This window comes from Orycteropus afer, unplaced genomic scaffold (genome assembly GCF_000298275.1).
Source record: "Orycteropus afer afer isolate SDZICR_OR568_19922 unplaced genomic scaffold, OryAfe1.0 scaffold00037, whole genome shotgun sequence".
In the NCBI taxonomy this organism is placed as follows: Eukaryota; Metazoa; Chordata; class Mammalia; order Tubulidentata; family Orycteropodidae; genus Orycteropus; species Orycteropus afer.
In genome coordinates this window covers 4,998,477-5,023,964 of record NW_006921624.1, presented here as the reverse complement: position 1 = coordinate 5,023,964, position 25,488 = coordinate 4,998,477, and the positions used below count along the sequence as shown (strand labels likewise).

Genomic DNA, 25,488 nt, shown 5'->3' with positions numbered 1-25,488 from the left:
ACACCACTTGTTAAATTATGCAGCCATAAACAAGAAGGAGGACATACTATACCAGCCTTTACAAAATGAGAGGAAAATATCTGTCCTTCTTACAATAATACCCTCTAACAAATTCTAACTCTTTAAAACCACAAGTCCTATAGAGAACCACCACCAAAAAAGCGCCTAGCAGTTCCAATTTATAGTCTATGTTAAGAAACTCCCTCAAAATAAGGGGAAAACTTTGTGTTCAAAGACCTTTCCTGCAGCATTGTTTACAAGTGTGAAATTCTGGAAATGACTTACATGTTCAACAACAGAGGAACATAAGGAAAACTGCAGTTTAGCCATAGAATAGCCAACGGACTATTCTAAAGTCATTAAGAATGATGGCATGTAACAACATGTCAGAAAGCACATGACATGTTAAGTGAAAAAAGGGAAAAGTACTGTATTACAAGATTCCTCTATTCCTCTATTCTGACATGACAAGAGGAAAATACAGAGACTGAAAGAAGAAAGACAAACAAACCAAAAACCCTAATAGGGGTGTATTAGGATGATTCCAGAATTCCATCTAACCAAAGCACTGTCCTCATTTAGGAACGTGCCTTGGTAACCCACTAGAAGGGCATGATGAGTCCAAGGTCATGGGTCTCCAAAGGAATAAGAAACAAGAGATGACTAGAAAGTTCTAAAGGAGCTGAGACCGGAGTGACCGAGGAGAGCAGAGTGGAAAGACGAGGGGAGGCAAGGGGAAGGACAGGGAATGGGGCAGGACCAGAGCAGGAGCCCTGGAAGAGTCCCACCAAGTCAAACCTGCTGCTGCTGAGTTGACTGACTCACAGCAACCCGCTAAGACAGAGCAGAACGACCCCCATAGGGTTTCCAAGGATGTGAATCTTTATGGAAGCAGACTGTCACATCTTTCTCCAGCAGAGTGGCTGGAGGGTTTACACTGCCAACATTTTGGGTGGCAGAAAAGTGCTTTAAACGTGGTACCACCAGAGCTCTCTTTCTGAAAGTTTAGGGATCACTAATATCTCAATTTAAATTATTTGGGTTGCTGCATTGTATTCCCACTTCTTCTAGTTCCTCAAACCTTCAGTTAAGTCTGTTATACACACAAAGACCTTATAGGAGTGGTCCATGGGGAAAGTCTTGGAAAGGGACTGGGTTACATGTCCGAGTGACACAATGGAGAACAGAGATGGCACCAGGGACAGGGAAGTAATTCATGGTCTGGTCTAACGAAGGAGAAAGCAGAACACAGAGTGAGAAAAAAAAAAAAAAAAGGTACTCAGAAATCACAGGGATACAGCTGGAAATCAGGTCCAGGTGACTGGCCACTGAAAGACTGCAGATGATATCTGAGTTATGGCAATAATGTGTACTTTATGCCCCAGGCATATTTGCAAACTGTGCTCCTCTGGGCCCTAGGAGGGCAACACTGGGGACAAAGGCTCTGCTCATATCTCTTTGACATGTTGGGTCCCACTATAAAATTTCTTCTTTAAAAAAAAAGAGGGGGGGGTGGTTCTATTGTCAAAAAGAAATAGTTTCTCTGAAACCCAATGATCTATGTATGTGATCAGATGTCAATGAAGAGCTTTAATCAAAGAGGTGCCTGGTACAACCTGTGCTGTACAAAGAGGTGCCTGGTACAATCTGTGTTGTACAAAGCTAGTCTTCCCAACAACCCACTGGACGAAGGGACCAGAGACTATCAGCTAAGGTGTGACCAGGGATCAGAAAACTACAGCTGTGGGCCAAATCTAACCCACCACCTCTTTTTGTAAAGAAAGTGTTATTAGAACACAGCAACATTCACTTATTTACATATTGTCTATTGCTGCTTTCATGCGACAATGGCAGGGTTGAATAGTTGTGAAAGAAACCATATGGCCCACAAACCTAGACTATTTACTACCTGAGCCTTTACAGGAAAAGTTTGCCAATCTCTGGCTCATACAGTCCTTTGAACCTCTGAAATACAATTACAAACACTAAGTCCTACCTATTACTCCAGGAGAAGGTAATCAAGACTGCAGTATAGCAAAGGGAAAGGGGAGTGTAGAGGCAGGTGAGGTCTTGGGAGGCTGACTCTGACAAGTGAGCCCACAGCTCCATGGTGAGAGGCAGGTCAAAGGGCTGACCCAACGGGCCAAGGGTCACATTAAAGGGAAACAGAGCAGATTTACAGAACCACAAAATATCGCAACAGGGAGTTAGGTTGTGTGTGTGTATGTGTGTGTGTGTGTGTGTGTATAAAAAACATCTTATTGGGATTTGGGTGAAAATTTACAGAGCAAATTAGTTTTCCATCCAACAATTCATATACATTTTGTTTCATGACATCAGTTACAATCCCCTCAGTATAACAGTTCTCTTCACACTTCCTGGGTTTTCCGTTTCTGTTCATCCTTCTTTCTTGCCCCTTCCTGCCTTCTGAGCTTTGATTTTGGACAAATGCTGCCCTTTTGGTCCTATATGGTTGATTGCTGCAAGCAGTATATTCCTCCCTGGTGTTATTATTATTTCATAGGCCTATCTATTGTTTGGCTGAAAGTTGGAGTTAGGTACTCTTGGGCATCTGTATGACTCAAAGCAGAAGAGTCTTCAAAGTGACCCTGCCTTAGGATGAATTTGGTAAAAGACAATAGGAAATTAACCAGACTTGGAACTGACATGTAATTTCAGTGCTTTCCAGCCTGCCACTGTCAGAAGAGCAAGTAAATGGCAAGTCATATATTAAGTCATCATTTAAAATAGAAAATTGACTTTTCCCTAATCACCTACACTTTCTCCAACCATAGCTATCTCTAGTGATAAATGATATAAGGAATGACCAGCTTTGACCCTTACGGAATCTCCTTTCATCAGAGAAACATTCAAATGTCACCACACTCTGGCTACTAAGGCAAGAAGCAAATTACTGTTTAAGAAATATTTGCAAGGGTTAAAATAGCCTTTTTCAGATTAACCCTCAGTGAACTCTATAAGCATTCCAGTCAAACAAGTTTGTCATTACTTGAAGAAAAAAAAAGGCGGGGAGAGAAAGGACACTAGGACATATTCAAAATGCTTAGTAAAACTTAGCTTACCTTGAGAAAACTTGTTAGCTGTGACCGAAATCTTCTCAATCTCGCTATCTTGCTTCTGGTCTCGTGAAAAGAAGGAGGACTTTTCAGACATTTCACAATCAGACAATGCGTGATAGGCTGAAGGCTCAGGAGATTCGGGTAGAATACGCTGGTAGGTTACGTTGTCTTCCTCAACCCTTAATTGTCAAGATTAAAAGATCAGTGATTTCCCATGCCCAAATCCCAAGCCAGGACCAAGATTTAGAAACACTTAAAATTACTTTGGTCTTTACAATTTCTCCATATTTGCACTTTCAGTCAGCTGTTTTGTTTCCCTAAAGCAATTAGTGAGAAGTTCTAAAAACAAGAAGGGCCTAAGTGGGCTTGACTCTGGAGCCAATGAAGGACAATGAGGGGATTATGCCCATTCCACAATCTGGCTGGTAGGGAAGTGAGTCCAAGACAGGTCATAGGTCAACGGCAGCTGTTTACCCAATGCCTGCTCTGCATCAGGCATTTCAGATGCATTATCTTACCTGGCCCTCACAGCCACCCTTCGAGGTAGCAATTACTGCCCTTATTTAGAGTTGGAGACACTGAAGCTCGTCATAAACTGACCCACTGTCTCAGAGCTTGTAAGCAGCAGAACTGAGATGCGAACCTATGTCTGTCAGCCTCCAAGGCCCCCAAAAAATGGGGCAGGTGCAGCCTGAACCCATGAAGTGGTCTTGTGGGTTTAAAAATCTCAAAACTTTCATGGTCCCCAGGTAGGCCTCAATCTCATTATTCTGGCAGTCATCTGGTTATTAACCTGTATTTCCCAAGGCCACCTAAACCACATGAAAAAACAACCTGAACTCTCTGAAAAGCCCACGTGAATCTCCATTATAGATAAGCTCCTTAATTTAAGCTCTTTTCTCTCCTACTTTTTCTTCTTGTCAGTGGCCACAGTCTCATTATTCATGAGCTCAGACGAGAGCAAAGGACTCCAAAGCTGCAATGCATTCATTAACAAGTAAACACCAGATGCAACTTCGCTGAGATAGTGTGATGGATGCGCAGGCGTGCTGCTGGCTTGCAAAAGTGCACAATGGGCCAAGGGCACTCATTTAATTAGCTTAGGCATGACCCGTGTGAGTGCTACGCCTACAGCTGAAAAACGTAGAACAGAGGGAAAATAAACACATCTGTGAGCAACGGGAATGGGTGGCACACCAGTTGAGAAGGTCTTGGAAGCTCTGGTGGCGTAGTGCCTAAGGCATTTGACTGCTAATCAGAAGGCTGGCGGTTCTAACCTACCAGCCACTCCTCAGAAGGAAGATGGGGCAATCTACTTCCATAGCGATACTGCCTCGGAAACCCAAGGAGGGGTCGCTATGAGTCAGGTCCGACTCAACAGCACATACCAACAACAAAAGAGGCTCTCTGCGACTTCCAACCCATTCTCCACAAGAACCACGGCAGTCTATAAAATGGCAAATCTGATCATGTCCAGCCCCAGCCAGACTGCCTTCAGACTCCCCTGTTCCAACAGAATAGCTTGAACTCCTGTCACAGCATTTGCAGACCATCCCAATGTAGTCCTAACATGTCTCTCTAGCTAAGATCCTCACATTTATGAACCATTCACGCCAAAAGTCTGCTGGCCTCCAAAGGAGCCATGACTCCCTCCCCTCAAGCATGGACACTCTTACCAAGCCTTGTCCCCTCTGGCTCTCATCCTTTGGACCTCAGCTAAGACTGCTCGCCATCTGGGAAGACTTCCCTATTCTCTATAGCCTGACAATAGAATGTGAGCTGTTATTATGGGGATGAACGTGGAGGACTGCACTGGGAGCTGACTGTGAAAGCACCACAGTGGGAGGGGAGGGTTTCTTCTAAACGTATAGAGACCCTGACTGAACTATCCTCCAGTGAGCTCAGCTTATGATACCTCCTTGCCTGCTCTCTCTAACAATGCTGGTGGCCTTCATGATGTCAATAAAATCTAAAATTCTGCACCCCAGGTTGGCTCTATTGCTTCATATTGGCTCCTAGGAGCCCCAAAGTCCACAGCTTCTAAGAGAAGGGAAGTAGTCAATAGCACTAGTGGCATTCAGTACTCTCAACAAGTAAACAGAAGAGGGCAAGACGCTGACATTTTCAACTGGCCAAAGAAGCAAGCTGAGAAAGGACACAAGTTTTTTATTCCATGAACATTTTCTGAACTCAACTATATGCCAGACACTTGTGGCTACAATGAGCAGAGTCAAGCCCCAGTCTTTGTATGCCAAAGGAAATGTGGAATAACAATAGGAACACAGGTGCTGGAGTCCAACAGATTAAAATACAACGCCCAACTCTACCCCTTAATGGCCAACATGCAACTTTTTGGTCCCCAGGCTGCTCACCTTCACATGAGGATAGTAACGCTTGCCCTGCAAGACTGTAAATAATGCACGTGAACACCTAGGGCAGTGGCTGACACACAGCAACACCCAGTCCGTGCTAGCTCCCTTCCGCTCCCTTGAGGAACTATGGGATTGGAAGGACAAACACTCAAAGTAATATAATACCATATGGTAAGTGTTGTAATGAGTTACTTGCCAAGTGCTACAGCAAGGATAATTGATCCTGGGGTGTGGTGCACAGATAGGGGTGCTGGAGAAAAGCAAGTTCATTTCCATGTGAACTGGTCCTGCAGAACAGTTTTCAACTACAAAGAAGAAGAAGGTAGAATGCCCAGCTCATGCACGGGCATAGTCAGAAAGAGCAGGACAGGTCTGAAGAACAATAGTTCTCCATGGTTGCAGGGGACATCAAGCTCAATTGGCATAACACACTATACAAAACATTGTTCCACCTCCTACTTTGATGTGTAGCAACTGGGGTCTTAAAAGCTTGCAAGCAGCCACCTAGCAGCCAACGATGGGTCTCTCCTCATCTAGAGCAAAGAAGAATGAAGAAAACCAAAGATTCATGGAAACAATTAGTCCCAGTGACTGGCACACCACACAATCCGCAGCCTATATGACCATGAGACCAGAAGAACTAGATGGTGCCCAGCTACCACTGTCAGCCACTCAGAGGGGGATCTATGTAAATCAAAACTCAAAATCATTTGGGAAAAAAAAAGGGAGTGGGGAGCCAGGTTTGCTGGTCTGATAGAGCCTGGCGGAACCACTGACACTATGGCCCCTAGCTGCCCTTCAGGTGTGGAATTGAACCCACACCTGTGGCTTCCAGCCAAACAAAAGACAGGCTTATGAGGTGAACATTTACCTGAGGTAGATACACTCCTTGGAGAGAACAATCATGGGAGAAAGAAGGGCTGTTCATGCACAGGGAGACAGCTCAGGGGGCAGGAGTGCATGGAGGGACGGACACAGGAAAGAGGTAACTATTGGGAGAAAGTGGGAGAGGAGCTGTTGCACTGGGATAAATTGTAGTCAATTCAATGTCATGAGACAACCTGTGTGTGAACTGCTGTATGGAAAGCGAATTTGCTCTGTAAACTTCCACCCAAATCACAACTTTAAAAAAAGAGATTGTGGAAATGCAAAGGGAGGCACACAATCCAGCTGGTATAGTCGAAAGCTGGCTTCTTTCAAAGAAGATATTTCCTGCAGTGAGTCTTAAAGGACATAGAAGTTTAGAATCGGGAAAAGACCAGAGGCGAAAGAGATTACAGAGCTTCAGGTGCAAAGTGGTCAGAGAGGCTGAAGAGGTATATACTAAAAATAGAAAAATAATGTGTGCTTCAGTGTTGAAATATTTATTGTCCAGGTAATACTGAACTGGCTCTCTGAGTTGACTGTGTGCAAGCTGGTAGTTTAATATCAGCCATGGTAGGAATATTTACACCATGGAAATTAGCAAATGAGGGCTATAAACACCTTCTTCCAATGTTCTCTCCTGTGGGCTGATATATTTCTATTTTAAAAGTTTTCCTCACACATTCTGTTTCTAGCCTAGAATTATTATCTGGCCTAGAATTTATTCCTTCATCTCACAAACCTGCCTCCTTGGTGCCAGGCCTGTGCTGGGTGTTGCAGATATGACATGACCAAGAAGCCACTGCACCTATGTTAGAGCACTCTCTAGTCCTCACATACCCCCAGGAGCTCAGGGCCATGTGCTTGCTCATGCTGGACTTGGCAGAGCACTTACACCAGGAGCTTTAAAGTAGACAGATTGCAAAAAAAAAAAAAAAAAAAAAGTCCAATGAGGCTTAACGTGATGGGAAGGAAGGGATGGTCTGAGGCCCTAAGGAGGGCTTACAATGCTGGGCTTAGGGGTCTAGGATTCATCCCATAGGCACTCACAGGCCAACAGAAGGAAACCATCATTTGGGTCAAATCATCTGACAGAGAAATGTCACAAATAATCTGAAACAAAAGAATGAGGAAGGCTGCAGGACAGACAAGCACGGGCTCTCGGGTTTGCACGGCCACTGTCGATGCCACTGGTATTTGTGCCTTATTTACAAGAAGCAGGAAGCTAACAGAATGGGAGGGAGACAAAATACTCAAAAAAAAAAAAAAAAAAAAAAAAAACTGGCAGATAAACCAAACCCACCGTGGCCCAAAAAGTCTCCTCTCCAACAGCTATGCACTCACCTGTCCATCAGTTCACTCTGCGTGCTCACTCCCACTTCAGCCGATTTTCCTAGAGGCAGAGGCAACATCGAGAAAGGAGAAAAACACTTTTTTAGAAAGAGGGTTCCCTTGTAATTTCTTGCTCATACATTTGCAGAAGTTCTATTCTATTTGTTTAAACACTCTTTATACCAATCCCGGGTATTTAAAATAGGATTTGCCAAGAATACAGTTCTGACTATAAACTGCTCCTTTATCACTGCTCTGGCATGAGTTCTAGTAGGGAGGGGACATCACTGAGTCTAAAAAGAGTCACAAAGGCATTGCTGGGTAGTTTCCTCTTCCTTCCCTGTAACTCTGATACGAACAGAATCCCTGCTCACTGCAGGAAATGGGTAACAGGATCAGGACAGGAGTGCCATCCTCCAGGTGCTCACCACTCAGATCACCAGATTTTCTTCCACTGCTTTTTCCACGCCTTTTGGCACAGGTGATACTGTATTGTGACTTAATTTTCTTCACTTAGAACTTTAAGCATTTCACTTACTACATTTGCTTTAAAAACATCATTTATATGGTTGCATTAATACTCCACTGTAGGCATCAGTTTTCAGTCAGTTCCCTACTTGACAATTATGCCATCTCCAAATTTTCACATTTATAAATAAATCAAATAAACATCTTTCTGCATACAGCTTTATCTGCATTTAAATTATTTCTGTAGGAAAGATTCCCAGAAGTGGGATTACTAGGGAAAGGAGTGTATTAGTGTAGATGAAAAAGCCACTGCAGCAGGGGGAATGACTAAAAGAAATGACAAAAGAAAACAAAATAAAGCTTGAAATGTTGTTGAGCAAAAAATGTTCTACTCTCTTCCTGCGTGTCATCGTGTGCCATCTGAAAGGAAGCACATGAGCCCGGATTTCAAAGGGACTAACAACTTTATTTTAAAAATACTTCAGAACTCTGGAAATTGCAGACTGGGATGAGCTCTTTGAAGAAGCTAACGCATGGCTAGAGAAAAAACAAACCCTTCTATAGCTGTACTTGAAAATGAGACTATAATTAAACTGCACCCACACATACAATTTTCAAAACTACTCCTAAAAGGAAAAGTTCTCCAACACCACAGAGCGGAGGAAAAGATCACTGAGACTTGCACATTTGCTTTGTTTTGTGGTTCCCTCCTACAAAGTCACAGGCCACCTGGAATTGCTGTCTAGATACTCTCTCTGCTCAACCAGGTGGGTCACCTGGGCAGCAAGAGTCCACTTGAAAGTCACCTATCTCTGCAAGGATGGGGAACAAGTCAGAAGGGCCCAAACAACCAGGCGCCAGGCCCTGAGCATGGTTCTTTAATGCCCACGTCTCCTTGAGGCCTCATCACAATCCTAAAAGCAGTGTGGTAGCCATTTTATAGCAAAAATGTGGAAACTCAGGAGATCAGCCTCTCATCTACTTTACTGCATTTCACACTTCTGCAAGGGAGATGGGCATTCTCCTGTCCAGCTCACTCACACATCCATGCCTTGATCCTTTGGGTTCTTCTTGGCTAAAAATGACATGATACTTTGGCTCCTCAAAAGATAACAGAGTTCGACAGGCCCCTAACACAGTGAATGTTCCTGATTCCTCTTTAAAAAAAAAAAAAAACCACTGCCATAGAGTTGATTCTGACTTACAGCAACCCTAGAAGACAGGGTAGAATTGTCCCACAGGGTGTCCAAGGCAGTAAATCTTTACAAAAGCAGAATGCCATATCTTCCTCCTGCAGAGCAGCTGGTGGGTTCAAATCACTGACCTTTTGGTTAGCAACTGACTAACCTTAGCCACTGCACCACCAGAGGTCCTTCACAGTCCTCTTAAACCAAACCAAACCCACTGCCACTGAGTCCATTTTGACTCACAGTGACCCTACAGAGCATAGGAGAACTGTCATGTAGGGTTTCCAAAGCTGTAAATCTTTACAGAAGACGACTGCCTCATTTTTCTCCTGCAGAGCAGCTGGTGGGTTCAAACCATCGACCTTTCGATTAGCAGCCAAAGGCTTTAACCACTCTACCACCAGAGCTCCTCACATTCCCCTCAAGGGGAAGAGAAATGCTCAGCTCACTGGGTCAGATTCCAAGACCCTCACGAATGGGTAGGGAACATTCAATTAACAGCTCAAGCTGCATTGTTCTTCTCATGTCCGCACCATTGCTGATGGTAAGACTGGTCCTACAGGTACCAAGAATGGGCCGTCCGCCTGAAGCCAGCCTCCCGAAGATCTTTAGGAGGACCAGCAGGAAAAGAGCAACAGGGCTTCGTCTTCGTGTTGGCCACTGTTTTCTAGAGGTAGATCAGGAACTCCACAGGGCACAGAACCTTTTTGGTTTGGGACAGGCTTTAAGCAGTCTGGATATCCATTAACAATAACAACAACAACCAAACCCACTGCCATGGAGTCAATTCCAACTCACAACGACCCCCACTGGGTTTCCAAGGCGGTAAATCTTTACAGAAATAGGTTGCCCCATCTTCCTTCCGCAGAGAGACTGGTGGATTTGAACCACCAACCTTCTCATTAGCAGTCAAGTCCCTTAGGCACTAAGCCACCAGAGTTCCTTTCTGACTATAAAACCATCTTAAAATAATCAAAAACCTCTCCTCAATTCCTAACAAAATCCATGACCACAGAAAGAAGTGTTTTGATAGGACCAGCTGCCTGGGTTTTTCCCTTCTACAAACTAAAGCCCCTTTAGGGAACTTACGATGACTCTGCAACAACTGTATTCTACCCACTCCCCTATCACAGCAGAGTTTTTAAAAACCAAAGGACAAACTGTTATTGTGGGATTCACAGGGAGATCATTACAACTGATGCATTTGAATTTCTTGGTGGAAACTGCCTTCATACAGGTGACAGGGTACCATCTGCCGGGCTATTCTGAAAGCTTGGCATGCATGTCATGAAAGCAGTGCCCCCACCTGTCGTTGCCACACCTAGAAGCTGTGTAGTGCTGCAGTGTGTGGCAGTCAGGAGCAGGGGAGGGACAGGACTTCATCTTTGCAAATAATAAACATCTAGTTCTCCATCAATATTTGGAATAAGCAAGAGGACTATTATTACAAACATTAAGGAACCAAATCATTATCCTATTGCTGCTGTTCAGTGCAGTCGAGTCACCTCCGACTCATAGCGACCTCATGTACAGCAGAAAGAAACATTGCCCAGTTCTGTGCCAGCCCCATGATCTTTGCTACCTGAGCCCATCACTGCAGCACTGCATCAATCCATCTTGTTCAGGGCCTTCTCTTCTTTGTTGTCCCTCCACTTTGCCAAGCATGACATCCTTCTCCAGGGAATAGACCCTTCTGACAACATGACCAAAGTAGGTGAGATGAAGTCTGGCCATTCTCACTTCCAAGGAGCATTCCGGCTGCACATCTAGGAAAGATTCGTTAGTTCTTTTAGCAGTCCATGGTACTTTCAGCATTCTCCGCCAGCACCACAACTCAAAAGCATTAAGTCTTCTTCAGTCTTCCTTTTTCATCACATGCATAGGAGGCAACTGAAAATACCATGGCTTGTGTCAAGCGCACCTTAGTCTTCAAGGAAATATTTTTGCTCTTTAGCACTTGAAAGAGGTCCTTTGCAGCAGATTTGCCCAATGCTGTATGTCGTCTAGTGTTCTGACTGCTGCTTCCACTGGTGTTGACTGTAGAACCAAGTAATATGAAGTCTTTGACAACTTCAATCTTTTCTCCATTTACCATGATGCTGCTCACTGGTCCCATTGTGAGGATTTTCATTTTCTTTATATTGAGGTGTAATCCATCCTGCAGACTGTCATCTTCAATCTTCATCAGTAAGTGTTTCAAGTCATCCTCACTTTCAGCGAGTGAAGTTGTGTCGTCTGCGTAACGCAGGTTGTTAATGAGTGTTCCTCCAATCCTGATGCCACATTCTTCTTCATATAATCCAGCTTCTCGGGTTATTTGTTCAGCATACAGATTGAATAAGTATGGTGAAAGGGCACAATTCTGACACACTCCCTTCCTGATTTTAAACCATGCAATGCCTCCTTGTTCTGTTCAAACAACAGCCTCCTGGTCTATGTACAAGTTCCCCACAAGCACAATTAAGTATTCTGGAATTCCCATTCTTCTCAATGTTATCCATAATTTGTTATGATCCACACAACTGAATGCTTTTGCATAGTCAATAAAACACAAGTTAACATCTTTCTGGTATTCTTTGCTTTCAGCCAGGACCCACCTGACATCAGCAATGATATCCCTCGTTCCACGTCCTCTTCTGAATCCAACTTGCATTTCTGGAAGTTCTCTGTCAATATACTGCTGCAACTGTTTTTGAATTATCTTCAGTAAGATTTTACTTGCATGTGATACTAATGATACTGTTCAATAATTTCCACATGTGTGGGATCACCTTCCTTTGGAATGGGTACAAAAATGGATCTTTTCCAGTCAGTTGGCCAAGTAGTTGTCTTCCAATTCTCATCGCATAGCCGACTGAATGTCTCTAATGCAAAGTCTGTTTGTTGAAACATCTTAACGAATAGCCCATCAATTCCCTTGTTTTTCACCACTTCCCTGAGTGCAGTTTTGATTTCTTCCTTCAATACCATTGGTTCTCGATCATATGCAACCACCTGAAATGGATGAACATCAACTAATTATTTTTGGTACAGTGACTCTGTGTATTCCTTCCATCTTCTTTTGATGTTTCCTGCATCATTCAATATATTGCCCATAGAATCTTTCAATATTGCAACTCGAGGCTTAAATTTCCTCTTCAGTTCTTTTGGCTTGAGAAATGCAGAGCATGTTCTTCCCTTTTGGCTTTCCAACTCCATGGCTTTGCACATTTCACTATAATAATTGACTCTGTCTTCTCAAGCTGCTCTTTGAAATCTTCTGATTAGCTCTTTTATCCTGTCCTTTCTTCCATTTGCTTTAGCTACTCTCCATTCAAAAGCAAGTTTCAGAGTCTCTTCTGACATCCATTTTGGTCTTTTCTTCCTTTTCTGTCTTGTTAATGACCTCTTGCTTTCTTCATGGATGATGTTCTTGCTGTCATCCCACAATTCTTCTGGTTTTCAGTCATCGGTGTTCAGTGCATCAAATCTATTCTTTAAATGGTCTCTAAATCCAGGAGGGATATAATCAAGGTCATATTTTGGCTCTCATGGACTTGTTTTAATTGTCTTCAACTTGAACTTACAAGTAAGCAGTTGATGGTTTGTTCCACAATCAGCTCCTGGCCTTGTTTTGGCTGAAGATACTGTGTTTCTCTATCGCCTCTTGCCACAGATGTAGTCAATCGGATTCCTGTGTACTCTGTCTGGCAAAGACCATGTGTATAGCCACCGTTTATGTTGTTGAAAAAAAGGTATTTATAATGAGTAAGTCATTGGTCTTGCAAAATTCCATCATGCAACCTCCAGCATTATTTCTATCTCCAAATTTTCCAACTACCAGTGATTCTTTTTTGTTTCCAACTTTTGCATTCCAGTCACCAGTGATAATCAGCACATCTTGATTTCATCTTTGGTCAATTTCAGACTGCAGAAGTTGGTAAAAATCTTCAGTTTCCTCATCTTTGGCTTTGGTGGTTGGTGCATAAATTTGAATAGTAGTATTAACTGACTTTCCCTGTATGCATATGGATATTATTCTATCACTGACAGCATTATATTTCAGGATAGATCTTGAAAAATCATTTTTTGTGACAATGAGTGCCACACCATTCCTCCCCAATTTGTCATTTCCAGATAGTAGATCATATGGTTACCTGATTCAAAATAGCCCAAACCGGTCCATTTCAGCTTACTACTCTGGTAGCATAGTGCCTAACACACTCAACTAACCAGAAGGCTGGCGGTTCAAACCCACCAGCCACTCCTTGGAAGGAAGGTTGGGCAATCTACCTCCATAGTGATACTGCCTCGGAAACCCAAGGAGGGGTCACTATGAGTCAGGTCCAACTCGATGGCAAACAACAACAACAACAACAACGTCTAGGATATCAATCTTTATGCGTTCCATTTCATTTCTGACAATTTCCAATTTTCCTAGATTCATACTTCGTACATTCCATGTTCCGATTATCAATGGATGTTTGCAGCTGTTTCTTCTCATATTGAGTCATGCCACTTCAGCAAATGGAGGCCCTGAAAGCTCTAGTTTATCCATATCATTAAGGTAGTCTCTACTCTGATGAGGTAGTTCTTTCCCTGTCATATTTTGAGTGCCTTCTCACCTGAGGGGCTCATCTTCCGGCACTGTACTGGACAATGTTTCAAGGCTATTCATAAAATTTTCCAATAATATATCAGACAGTGTTTCACTACTATTCATAAGGTTTTCACTGGCCAGTTCTTTGAGAAGTGGATGGCCTCTTCCTTTTTCCAAGTCTGTCTCAATATGGAAGCTCCACAGAAACCAGTCCACCATGGGCACCCCAGCTGGCACAGCCTCCAGCCTCACAGCAACATGCAAGCCACCACAGTACCACAAACCGACAGACATGCTCGTGTCCCTTAGCTGTTCAAACCACCCCACTCACCTCCTAGGCCTCCCCCACCTGTTCCTGCCGGCCCTGTCTGCCGCTGCTCCCTGCTGCCTTGGGGGCTGTCCCCCACCCATTATCCTACTTCTTGGATGCCACTAATTAAATATTATTAAAGAAATAGCAAGGATATACACAAAGATGCCAATATAGCGTACTTTGTAACAGCCCCAAGCTGGGAACATCCTAAAGATCCCCTTACTGGAGAATGATTAAATAAATTATAACACCACCAAGAAAAAAGTGTTCCAGAGCCACTAAAACTTAAGATGTAGATTAATATTTATTATCTGTGATTGACCAAAAGTGAGGTTGTAAACAGTCCATTTCCACAAGAAAAATACATAAACATATACAAAAGGTCTGGAAGTACAGACTCCAGGATGTTCATGCTTTGTTCTGTGACTGATGCAATTATAGGAGTCTCTGCTTATCTGTTATTCCACTATAACCAGATGTTCCTTTGTATTAATGATAATAAAGACTATGTTTAAATTTAAGAACCCAAGCTATACAACTGCCTCAAGTGCAAAGCAAATTTATGAGAAAGTTCACTTCACAATTTCCCCCCTTTTGACAAAGATTCTTCCATAGAGTCTTGGAAGCACCCAAGAAGACCCCTCCTCGGTATTACACTTTATTCTCTAACAAAAAATGCTGTGGTGAGCTTCTGGGTTTTTCTACCTTTTGTAGAAAGAAGAAATAAAGTTCTATGTTTGTGTTGTCTGCAAAGTCTGAATCGATTCTAATATCAGAATCCACAGGAAATAAGGAGTAGGATCTCCGTGGACTTGTCAAGGTAAGTAACGAAAAAATAAATGCAGGGGGCTGGCTGGAGAAGAGAGGGAGGGGAGCTGATACCAGAGGCACTTGCTCTCAGCCTCCCACTTCCTAGGACCCAGGTTGAGGATTCCTATGAAGAGACAGATGGAAAATCCCTCGGGCCTGGAAGATACAGCTCTACCTAGAGGACTTAGTTATTTCTACACTAAAAAATGAAAACGAGCTTACATGGGAAAAGTTAGCCAGAATACAGTGGATTTTTATAAAGCTGGGAAAAGTCAAGGGATCCTATGTTCTGGCTCCCAAAGGTTCTGGGATATACAGAAAAGCAGTCTACAATGGGTTTCTGTCCTAGTTACTAAATGATGCTCACAGCTTAAGCTATTAGGCCATTTGGAAAAAACATTGCCTTGGCCCAGAAGGCCAAACTGCCCCACATTCTATCTTGGAACTTAACTGAACATATGTAGACCCCCCCCCCCCCATGAACCATCTGTTTTATATATATGAAGACAGAAGAACTGACGTCAAATTCTGGGTCTGCCAAGTCAGTTGTAACTTTGAGCAATTTACTTTTCCTTTGCTAAGGCTAAGTTCTCTCACCTGTAAAGCAAGTTGTCCTGAAGATTAATAAACTAGCATGTCTGAAAACCCCCACCTCACAGCCAAGTGCAAATACTAGTGAGCACTCAGTGTGCAAGAGCCGTGCACCAAGCCCTGAGCCAAGGTATCAGAATGCTGATTTTACTGGTGAAGAAACTGAGGCCAGGAGTTAAGTTCATTTCCCAAGAGGCACGGCTGAAAGTAGGGGAACCACAGCCTTAATTCAGGCAGCCCAACTCCAAAGACTGCACTCTCATTGCCAGGCCCACTCATTTAGACAAGCAAGTGACATTTCCTAGGTCACTGGAGGTTTAAATCAAATAACATATGTAATACCAAGTGAATACATGTAGACTTGGTGGAAAGAGGTGTTGTCCACAGACCTGCTTTGAAATCCCAGCTCAACTACTCACTCGACATATGGTCACAGATGAGTTTCCAAATCTCACTGAGCCAAAATCACAACTGTAAGACTGGGATTTATTCATTCATTCTCTCAAAAGGTATGTAGAGTGTCTATGAACCTACCAGGTATCGTATATGTCCCAGAACCACAGTAACAAACACATCAGACACCCTCATGGGGCTTACTTTCTAGGGAAGTGGAGGGCCAGGAAAACAAGTAAGTAAATATGTAATATATGAGATGCGCAAGTCGATTAGAGAAGAGAGTGGGAAAGAGCATGCCAGAGACGGCACGGGGTGGCTGGCTATCTCACATAGCTGTCAGAGGTTCCCTGATATGATGACATTTGAGAAATTTGAGGAAAGACCTGCAGGAAGGTAGGATGGATACATCAGAGAGAAGACAAAGTACAATGACCTGAGGTCATGCTTGAGCATGATCAGGACACCACAAGGCCTCTGATCTACAGCTGATGCAGAGGAGAAGCAGTGAAGGGGCAGGAAATGAAGTCAGAGAGGCGGCAGGGGCCTACGCGTTCACCCTGAGTGAAAAGGAGCCCCTTCGTTTTTGCGTCGGGAAGGAACATGATCTGACCTATATTTTAAAAAGACTACTCTGATTATTGCGTGAGAATGGACTGCAGTGGGACCAGGGTGGATGCGCGGAGGGCAAACAGGAGGCTGCTGCAAGGATCTAGGCAAGGTGATGGGGCAAATTAGACCTACGAGTGATGAGGTAGTGAAAATGTGATCAGATGTGGAGTATCTTTTGAAGGTTGAGCTTCAGAGGAGGAGGTGGGAGGAGAACTGGAGGGAAGGCTGCGTGCTACCCAGGGGCCAAGTAAGGAAAGCATTTCCACAAGGAGGGAGGAGTCAACATGTCAAATACTACTGTGAGTTTGAGTAAGGCGAAGACTGAGAATTAATCGCTGGATTTACTGAAATGGAAGTTATTGGTGACTCAGGAAAATGCCATTTCAGTGGAGTGGCTGGAATGATTAAAAGCCCAACTCCAATTAATTTAAGAGAGAAAGAAGGACTAAAAAGTAATAATAATGGATATAAAGAAGGGGAATGAAAAAATGACTTCACAGAAGCAATTTAAAAGGAGAAAAGTTTTGACTTTGGAACCACATTAATGATTCAAAAAATTAAATTAACAAGGATAAGAAGAACTCTAAAATTGAGTACAAACAAAAACAAATATAATTATATTTGAAATAAATAACATGGCAACATTACAGGGAATAAAACAAAACTAAATCAAGTAAATTTTAAATTCAGTGCCAGACTATACATTTAGCCTAAAAACTGAAAAACCTCAAGCTCTTCCATGGCTTCTTTCACAGTGGTACATGGGGGAACGACCCTGGGACGATTCGTGTGGCCTTTGGAACTGAGCACATGCGTGGCTGTACTGACACCGATAGAGCCAGGGCTCTCACTGCCGGCAAGAACCTACAGATACAGGATGGGGAAAGGAAGAAGAACCCATGGGTGAGGGAAAAATTTTGAAATGGATAGTGGTGATGGCCGTACAAAATAATGAACACTGTTAGTGCCACTGAAATGTACATGTAAAAACTTGAACTTGCAAATGTTTCATTAGACACAGAGATACTTGCCACAGTTAAAAAAAAGAAAGAAAGAAAGAAAAGAACCCAGTATGTTTACAGCAGGTTTAGACTAGACTCGGATCAGTGTGAAGTGATAATTTTTAAAAATAAATTATTTATATATATGTATATATAAATGAAACCTGTGAGAACTCACTGGGATTGCCTTGCCTTTCTGGAACTCACAAGTTTTCTGCCTTTGACAAGGTAACAGCCTTACTAATTGTCTATTGTTATTAGTGGAAAATACTTGAGTTTTCCTTCTCTGACAGGTTTCTGCCTCACACAGGTTCCAGCTTTCACAAGTTTTACTGCATATCCTAGTTTAGTCTGCTAAAGGGCCCTAGAAACAATGATACCCTAGTAATAATGAACAAGACCAGCACCAAATATTGGTTTTTAAATACCACTCCCCACTACAAGGAAGCAGGGCTACTTAGAGAAAAGGCTGATTCAGGACTGGGACAGGAACAGTACAAGATAAGCCTGGAACATCTTTTTGTGCCAGAGAGTAAGGAAGTGCTCGCGAAAAGATGGAGACATGTCAAAACGATCTGTCACTTGCCAAATACAGGACACCTTGAGCACCCATATGAATGAAAGTAATGGATAACAGCTCAGTGAAAAAAATTAGAATCTGTAAGTCTATACTGATAATAAACTAACAAAAATAAATACATACATAGAAGGGGGTGATAAAGGGAGAACTAGTCCTTAAAGAAGACGCCACCTCATTGATGAAGAAGGTATGATGGCGTCAGAAAAACAAATCACCACGTTGCCATCGTCATAGTAGGAACTGGCTCAAGCAACAATCATCAATAGATGGTGAAACGTTCAAGCCAAAGTTGCTTGAGGGCCTGAGCGTTCACAGAGCGCAGTTATCCCTCTCTAACTGCTTATCCTTTACACAGGGAAATACAATAGTTTACAATGGGGAAACCTGAAAGCCATCATCGTAACCAAATGACCAAAGTCACTACCATCAAAAACGGGGCAAACTGTTATCATGGGCTTCCTCAACATGACACACCAACAAACAGCATCCCTTAATGCAATATTCCTGCCCAGACTACATAATCTAAATCTAATTGTGAGGAAGCAAGATATTCCCAACTGAGGGGCTGGCCTGACCTCTTCAAATATGTCAAAGTCATGAAAGACAAAGAAAGGGTGAGGAACTGTTCCAGACTAAAGGAAAGCAAGGACCAAACCGAATGTAATATGGGGACCAAATCCTAGATCTTATCAGAAATACGACTGTCATAAACACATTACTGAAAACAATTAGGGAAATCTGAATACAGACTGTATATTAGATAATCACATACTAAATAATACAATTTCCTGAGTTTGATCATTGTACTGCGGTTATGTAAGAAAGTATCCTTGTTCAAGGAACCATATATGATGAAGTATCAAAGCAACGAAGAAGCACAATGCCATCAATCCACCCTCATTGAGCTCAGAATCATAGCAACTGTGTGTGTGTGTGTATGTGTGTGTGTGTGTGTGAGAGAGAGAGAGAGAGAGAGAGAGAGAGAGAATGCCAAAGCACACGCTGCAAATGCTAACAACTGTGGAAGCCTGAGTAAAAGGTAGATGGGAGTTCTTTGTTGTAGTCTCGAAAACTTGCAAATTCCATTTTTACAATTTGTAATAGAACAACATGTATTAAAGTGCTTGGCACACAGTGGACGTCCAATAAATGTTTCCTTTGATCTTTTCTCTTAAAGTAGAGATAACAGGCCACCTCTGACCCTTGGATATATTTTTTTAACAATAAAAGTTTGTCTTTGTTTTAACTTGATTACTAACATTTAAAACTCCTGAGTTTTCACACAGAAAAATCAGATTTCCATCTTCTCTTGAAAAGCCTCAAGACTAGAAACCACGTGGTTCTGAGTCCTCGAGTAGGTCATCTAGACGGAACCCCTGGTTTAGAGCAGGGCAGACTACAAACCACATGGAGTTGGTCACTGGAGGGAAGAGCAGTCGGTGGGGTTCTGCCGTCCTCTCGTCGGGGAGGAGAGGACAGTGAAGCAGACCAAGGAGTCATTCCTCCTTTACCACACCGAGAAGTACTGGGCCGATTACTGGTGTGACGTACAACACGCAGCACCTCGTCCCGCTTACCGTTGAGAAACAACTTTTCCAATTTCTCCACCAGTTCAGCGCATTGATTCAGCTGCTCCTGGAAACCCTCCGCCAGACAGCAGTCCACATCGCTGGCCTGGAGCAACTCCCTGAATGCCTTCATCAAGGTGTTCATATGTTGACGATAAATGACACAGATGCCGTGGCTGTCCTTAATCTGCTGTCGTTGAAGGGTGAGCTCCCTGGCTTGGGACTGAACTAATGAATTGTAGCTGATAAAAGAGGAATAGAGAAAACGCTTGTACCATTTCAGACTCGAATTTCTGTGACCTTACGCTAATTGGAAAAATGACAGAGCACCATTTTTAAAAGCCTGAAGCTGTACAAGTATATATACTTTTAGAAAAATTGAAACTGTACAAGGTTACTACTTTTTTTATTTCAAAACAGCCAACAAATGCTGGAACAAAGGTTCTTCTACAGTATTTTTAACCTTATAAAGCCCCCAATTATAATACGGATTGGCAAGGACTCCGCAGAAAGATTAGTTTTCATACACTCTTCAAAAATACCATTCTGAATTATAGAAACAAGAGCCCCCAGGGTCAGGGACCCACCACAAATTCTCACAACGCACAAAAAAGAGAAACTGTAAGGCAGGAAAACAAGGACAGGACTCTTTCCCCTCAACTCCAAGGTCAGGAAATAATCATAACCGTCATAACCATTTACTGAGGTCCACAACCGCCAGGCACAGAATCAAGTGCTTTACATGTTAGCTGATCCTCCAGTCTTCCGACAAACGTAGGAACTTCCCCTTTTAAAACGGAGGACACTGACTCTCAGAGATCACAAAGCTAGCTAAGGGGTGAAGATGCCAGATTCAAACACAACTCTGAGTTCAAAGCAATCCTGTTACGCAATCCTACTTCCTGACCACTCTATGCGGTCTTTTCCTACAACTATCAGAAGACAGTGAGAAAAACAAGGCTAAAGAAAGCATGGCTCATAGAAACTGTGGCCACAGCAAACTGGGTCCCAGAGAGCGGCCTACCAAAGCCACTGACCTTTCAGGGCAGTGCGGTATCCCTCCCCAGAAGTGGTGATCACCCTTGACCCCAGGATGCACATACAAATCATGTGACAGCAACATTGAAGGTGGGGCTGGCTTAATGGAAGAGAAAGAACCTGAGTACTAGTGGGGACATTGGGGACTTGAACCCCAGCAGTAGCTAAGACTGATCTCAGACAAGTCACAGTAACCTCTCTAAGGGTCACTTCCTTACCTGCAAAAACAAGTTTGAGAACACCTTCTCAGGGTGATTTTGGGGATCAAGGAAGCAAAGTGCCTAGCTGGGGGCCTGACACAGCAGACTTTCAATAAATGCAAGCTAGCTTCGATTTCACTGCTTAGGGGTCTTGAAAAATTCACTCTGACTCCTGACAATGCCAGAAAAATGTGTTTGTCTTGAATTGGCAACAAACGAAGGTCAACTTTACAAATGATCCCTTTTTTGCTGTATCTCATGAAACAAAACTGTATATATCTATGGCCATAAAACATATCTGCATGACCTAAGAATTCTTCTCTTTCAATATGGGCTTATTTCTCCAAGATGACTTTAAAGGGTAAAGATAGGGAAATATTTACACTCCCCCCCACTCTGCGTAGGACACGTCAGTTTCAGCTTCACAGCACAGCAAAAACCAGTAATGGAGTCCAGGAGTCACCATCACAGTTCAGCAAGTACACTGTAACCCACCAAGTGACTGGCATGAAAAAACCTTTACCCCAAGTCCCCAACCTCAAAAGGGCCAACCCTGCTCTACTAATTCACAGGACACAGGACTAGGACCCGATGGTCATGTGCCCAGGCACTGAGGCACTGTTCTTTGTGGCTTCACGTTTGCCTCTCCGCAGGCAGGGCCTGCCTGCCTTAACGTCACTATCAAGCCTTCCCGTGTACACACTCACCCCCATCACAGAGCAGCATTTCCTTTTAGTTCATGGGCTCCAACCTAGTGGCAGCAGAGGGAACTGTAGGCCTAAATAGGAGGATAAGGCAGAGGTGGGACGTACCTGGAAGGTGAGAGATCTCTGATCTTATTCTTATTCTGCAGGCTACAGACTTCACTGAATAGCTCCATGTTCAAATTCTGCTCCTTCTGCAGTTCATATTCCTGTTCCACCAGCTGCTGTCTGAGGCTCTCCAACACCCCACCGTCAATCATTTCTGGGGCCAGTGGATGAAGAATTTTCATGTGTTTCACATAACGTACTTGGTGCAAACTTGAGAAGCTCATTTCCTCGTCATCAGTATTGCTCTTTTGCTTGCTCAAGCCTTCCCGGGCCCCTTCTGTCCTGCACAAAACGGTGATGACGGCCTCACTGCACTGGGACTGCTTCCCTGACTGAAGCTCAAATACGAAGTTCTGGTAGCCCTTCAGCTCACTCTCTAAGTCACGGATTTTCTGTCTCAGGTATTCTGTATCATTTGATGTATCGACGTTCTCAGACTGATCCGTCTCAATCACGCTGACATGAACAGAAAGCGGACTCTTAGAACTCACGTGAGTAGCTACTGAAGTTGTGCCCAGAAAATCTTCGGAAGGATTCTCTTGGCACGCTGGCAAGATGGCGAGGTCATCAGACTGGTAAATCTCAGAGTCTGAAAATCAAAAACCTTCACGTCAGTGTCTCCTGTGCTGAAATCCACTCCCTCTCTCCAACCTCACAGCTAAGTGGGGACCACTCAACAGCCTTCTAACCAGTTTCCCTGACTCCAGTCTTTCCCCCTTACCCCTCAATGCATCTTCTTCCTCAGAGTAACGGTTCTAAAAAGTGAATTTAACCCTGATAGTCTCCCATCTGAAGCTTGTCAATTACTCCCTATCTTGAGAATCAAATCCAAACTCCCTAACACAGCACCTGAAACTCCCCCTGACCTAGTTCCATGCAACCTTTCCAGTAACACCTAGCAACACCCATGGAGAGCTTCTACACAGCCCTCTGCACATACCATGGTGTTCCATGCCTCCATGTTTTTGCAAGTGCTATTCCCTCTGCCTGGAATACTCTCAGTCCTCTTTTCTACATGATGAACTCATCCTCCCACACCCAGATCCATAGCCTTTCCTCTGCCAAGCCACCTCCAAACTACACAAAACAGTTACTCCCCGATGCGCTTCCACAGCACCTACACACACTATCCCTGACAAATGTGCCGTGTCTTGCGTGCAAACACAGCCATTACAACTGGCTTATTTATTTATTTACATAACAGTTATGTGGATGCCTCACTCCCTTGCTGGCCTGCAAGCTCCTTCACAGCAGGGACCTGCCCTTTTATCCCCACATTCTTGGTGCTGGTATAGTACCTAGCCCAGCTCAGAATGGACTGAATGCCACAACCTTACAAAGCAGTGATTCTAAACATCCACGAGAGGTGAGAGTCATCTTCTCATCTCCATGTCTATCACTTTCCACAAGATGCTGTAACATCGCCCTTCATAAGCTCTTTGACTGACTCAACCATGCAAGGAAATATTCCCTCAGAGCTAGCTTAAACCTTCAGAGATACAGCCACTCTTGACTGAGAGACAGAGTGGTATGGCGAAACAAGATATATAGCTTTGGGGTCAAAGAGAAAGGGAATCCCAGCTTTACCACTTACTGTCATTGGCAAATAACTTATTATCCCAGAGCCTCGGCTTCCCCTGTGTGTAAAATGAGGAAAGAAATGTCTAATACAGTTGCTATGAGGTTCCAAGCTCAGGCCCAACTCCACAGTTTCTGTCCTTAACCACTATACCACGTCACCTGCTGCCCATGGAGAGAGCTCAGCTCAATGTACCAAAAAAAAAACAAACCCACTGTCACGAGTCAATTCTGACTCATAATGACCCTATAGGACACAGCAGAACTGCCGCACTGGGTTTCCAAGGCTGTAAATCTTTATGGAAGCAGACAGCCTCATCTTTCCCCCACAGAGTGGCTGCTGAGCTTTTGCGTGAACAGCTGAATGCTTTAAACACTGCACCATCAGAGCTCCTTCAGTTCAATATAAAACCAAAACCAAACTCACTGCTGTCGAGTCAATTTTGACTCACAGCAACCCCTCCTCGGGTTTCTGAGGCAGGATCACTATAGAAGTAGATTGCCCCATCATCGTTCCGAGGAGTGGCTGGTGGGTTTGAACTGCCAGCCTTCTGGTTAGCAGTCAAATGCCTTAGGCACTATGCCACCAGTGGGTAAATACTTAGAAGGGAGCAGAAGGTAGTAGAAAAATCCATCTTTGAAATCCACCAGACCTGGTTTCAAACTCTGGCTCTGCCACTTTAGTAGCTGCATGACCTCAGGCAGGTCACTTAACTTCTGTCTAAGCCTCAGTCATTTTTTTTGTATCATGGAGAGAACATCATTCACTGTAAAGGGCTTTGTGTTTGTTTTTAGGATCAAACAGGATAATATTTGTAAAATGGCAACATAGTGTCCGGCACACTAGCAGTGAAGGAGCCCAACTAAACCAGCATGCTCTGCTTCTCCTACCACTGCACCAAGAGGAAGGGGACACCTGTTACTGGAGGTATGCCCAGGAAGGCTGTGGATGTGGGGAAATGCTGCAAATGCAACGAGGGGGGTTAGACTAGATGACTCACAGCTCTCTCAGAAAGGCAACTACCCAACAATCCCACATCAGAAGACTGCATGTCTTGATTTCTGGATCTGCAACCTGCTCGTGGCTTTAGTCCACCATGGTCTCTCTGCTCACAAGGCACACACCAAAGGCTCTCCTCTGACCCACTCCTCCCCAGAGGCCACCTTCACACACAGCACAACGGCCAGCAGTATGCTGGATATGAACTGACCGCTGGGAAGACTGGCTCTGAGGTCTTGAGATTCCTTGAAGGCAGGGACTTTGTCGTCTCAGGCTGAATCACCAGACCCCAGCCCACTGCCTGGTGGAATAGTGTCTACCAAATGGATTGATAGGCTCAAAAAAAAAGCTACTGTGTCCTGACTCTTTCACCTACTTACCAGGAGGGTGACCCTGGTCAATGATTTTAACAAAGTTCAGCTTCATCATGTGTTAAATAGGGAAAATGATGAAGACCTGAGTGAGCTGTGAGGTTTAGGAACAATTTACATAAAGCATCCCGAACAGTGCCTGGACATAGTAACTGTCAGTACACATCAGGGTTGGATTCTGACCAGTCTCGTAGCTTGTTTGCTGATCACTGTCCATTTCTTTGTCTCTCCAGACCTGGGATGTGGTCTTAATTCCATTTTGCTCTCCTGGGCAACCCTGGTAGGATACTTCCACAAATGGCTGGGCTACAGGCATTTGGAAAGAGAACAAAAAATAAATAAAACCATAGACTTGAAACTTGGCCAAGCAACTGAGAAGAACACAAAGATACAACAGGGAAAATAAAAACACTTGGGAGGCAAAATGCAATTTGTAAGATAAAATTAATCTATCAAGCTGCCATAACAGGACATAAAAAGCATAAATATACACTGCAGCTTGTCTCAAATGGGTTAAGTCCAGGCCCTCCAAAAACTATGAGTGAGAAAATGAATTCTCGAGACTTGCACCCACTTTTCCAAGGAGAGAGGCCCCAGAGGTTTCTGTGGAACTAGCACGTGGCTGAGGCACCCTGGTGTCTCAGCAAGAAATAACCTCAGTATTGAACACAAAGAGCAAGACTGTGGCTGAGTCACTTTCACCATAAAACCTTCCTTCTCTGAAGGTCCTAGCACTGTT

At 43.7% G+C, this 25,488-nt stretch overlaps 1 protein-coding gene across 1 annotated transcript in view; it reads right to left on the bottom strand.

Annotated features, from left to right (window-relative positions):
* CDK5RAP2 (CDK5 regulatory subunit associated protein 2) overlaps positions 1–25,488 on the bottom strand; it is a 233,458-nt gene that overhangs the window by 46,106 nt on the left and 161,864 nt on the right. The window contains exons 22-26 of the mRNA XM_042780378.1: positions 24,933–25,055; positions 21,801–22,389; positions 19,760–19,992; positions 7,661–7,709; positions 3,084–3,259 (exon numbers count right to left, since the gene is read on the bottom strand). Coding sequence (XP_042636312.1) covers positions 3,084–3,259; positions 7,661–7,709; positions 19,760–19,992; positions 21,801–22,389; positions 24,933–25,055 — 1,170 coding nt within the window. The remainder of the gene's footprint in view (positions 1–3,083; positions 3,260–7,660; positions 7,710–19,759; positions 19,993–21,800; positions 22,390–24,932; positions 25,056–25,488) is intronic.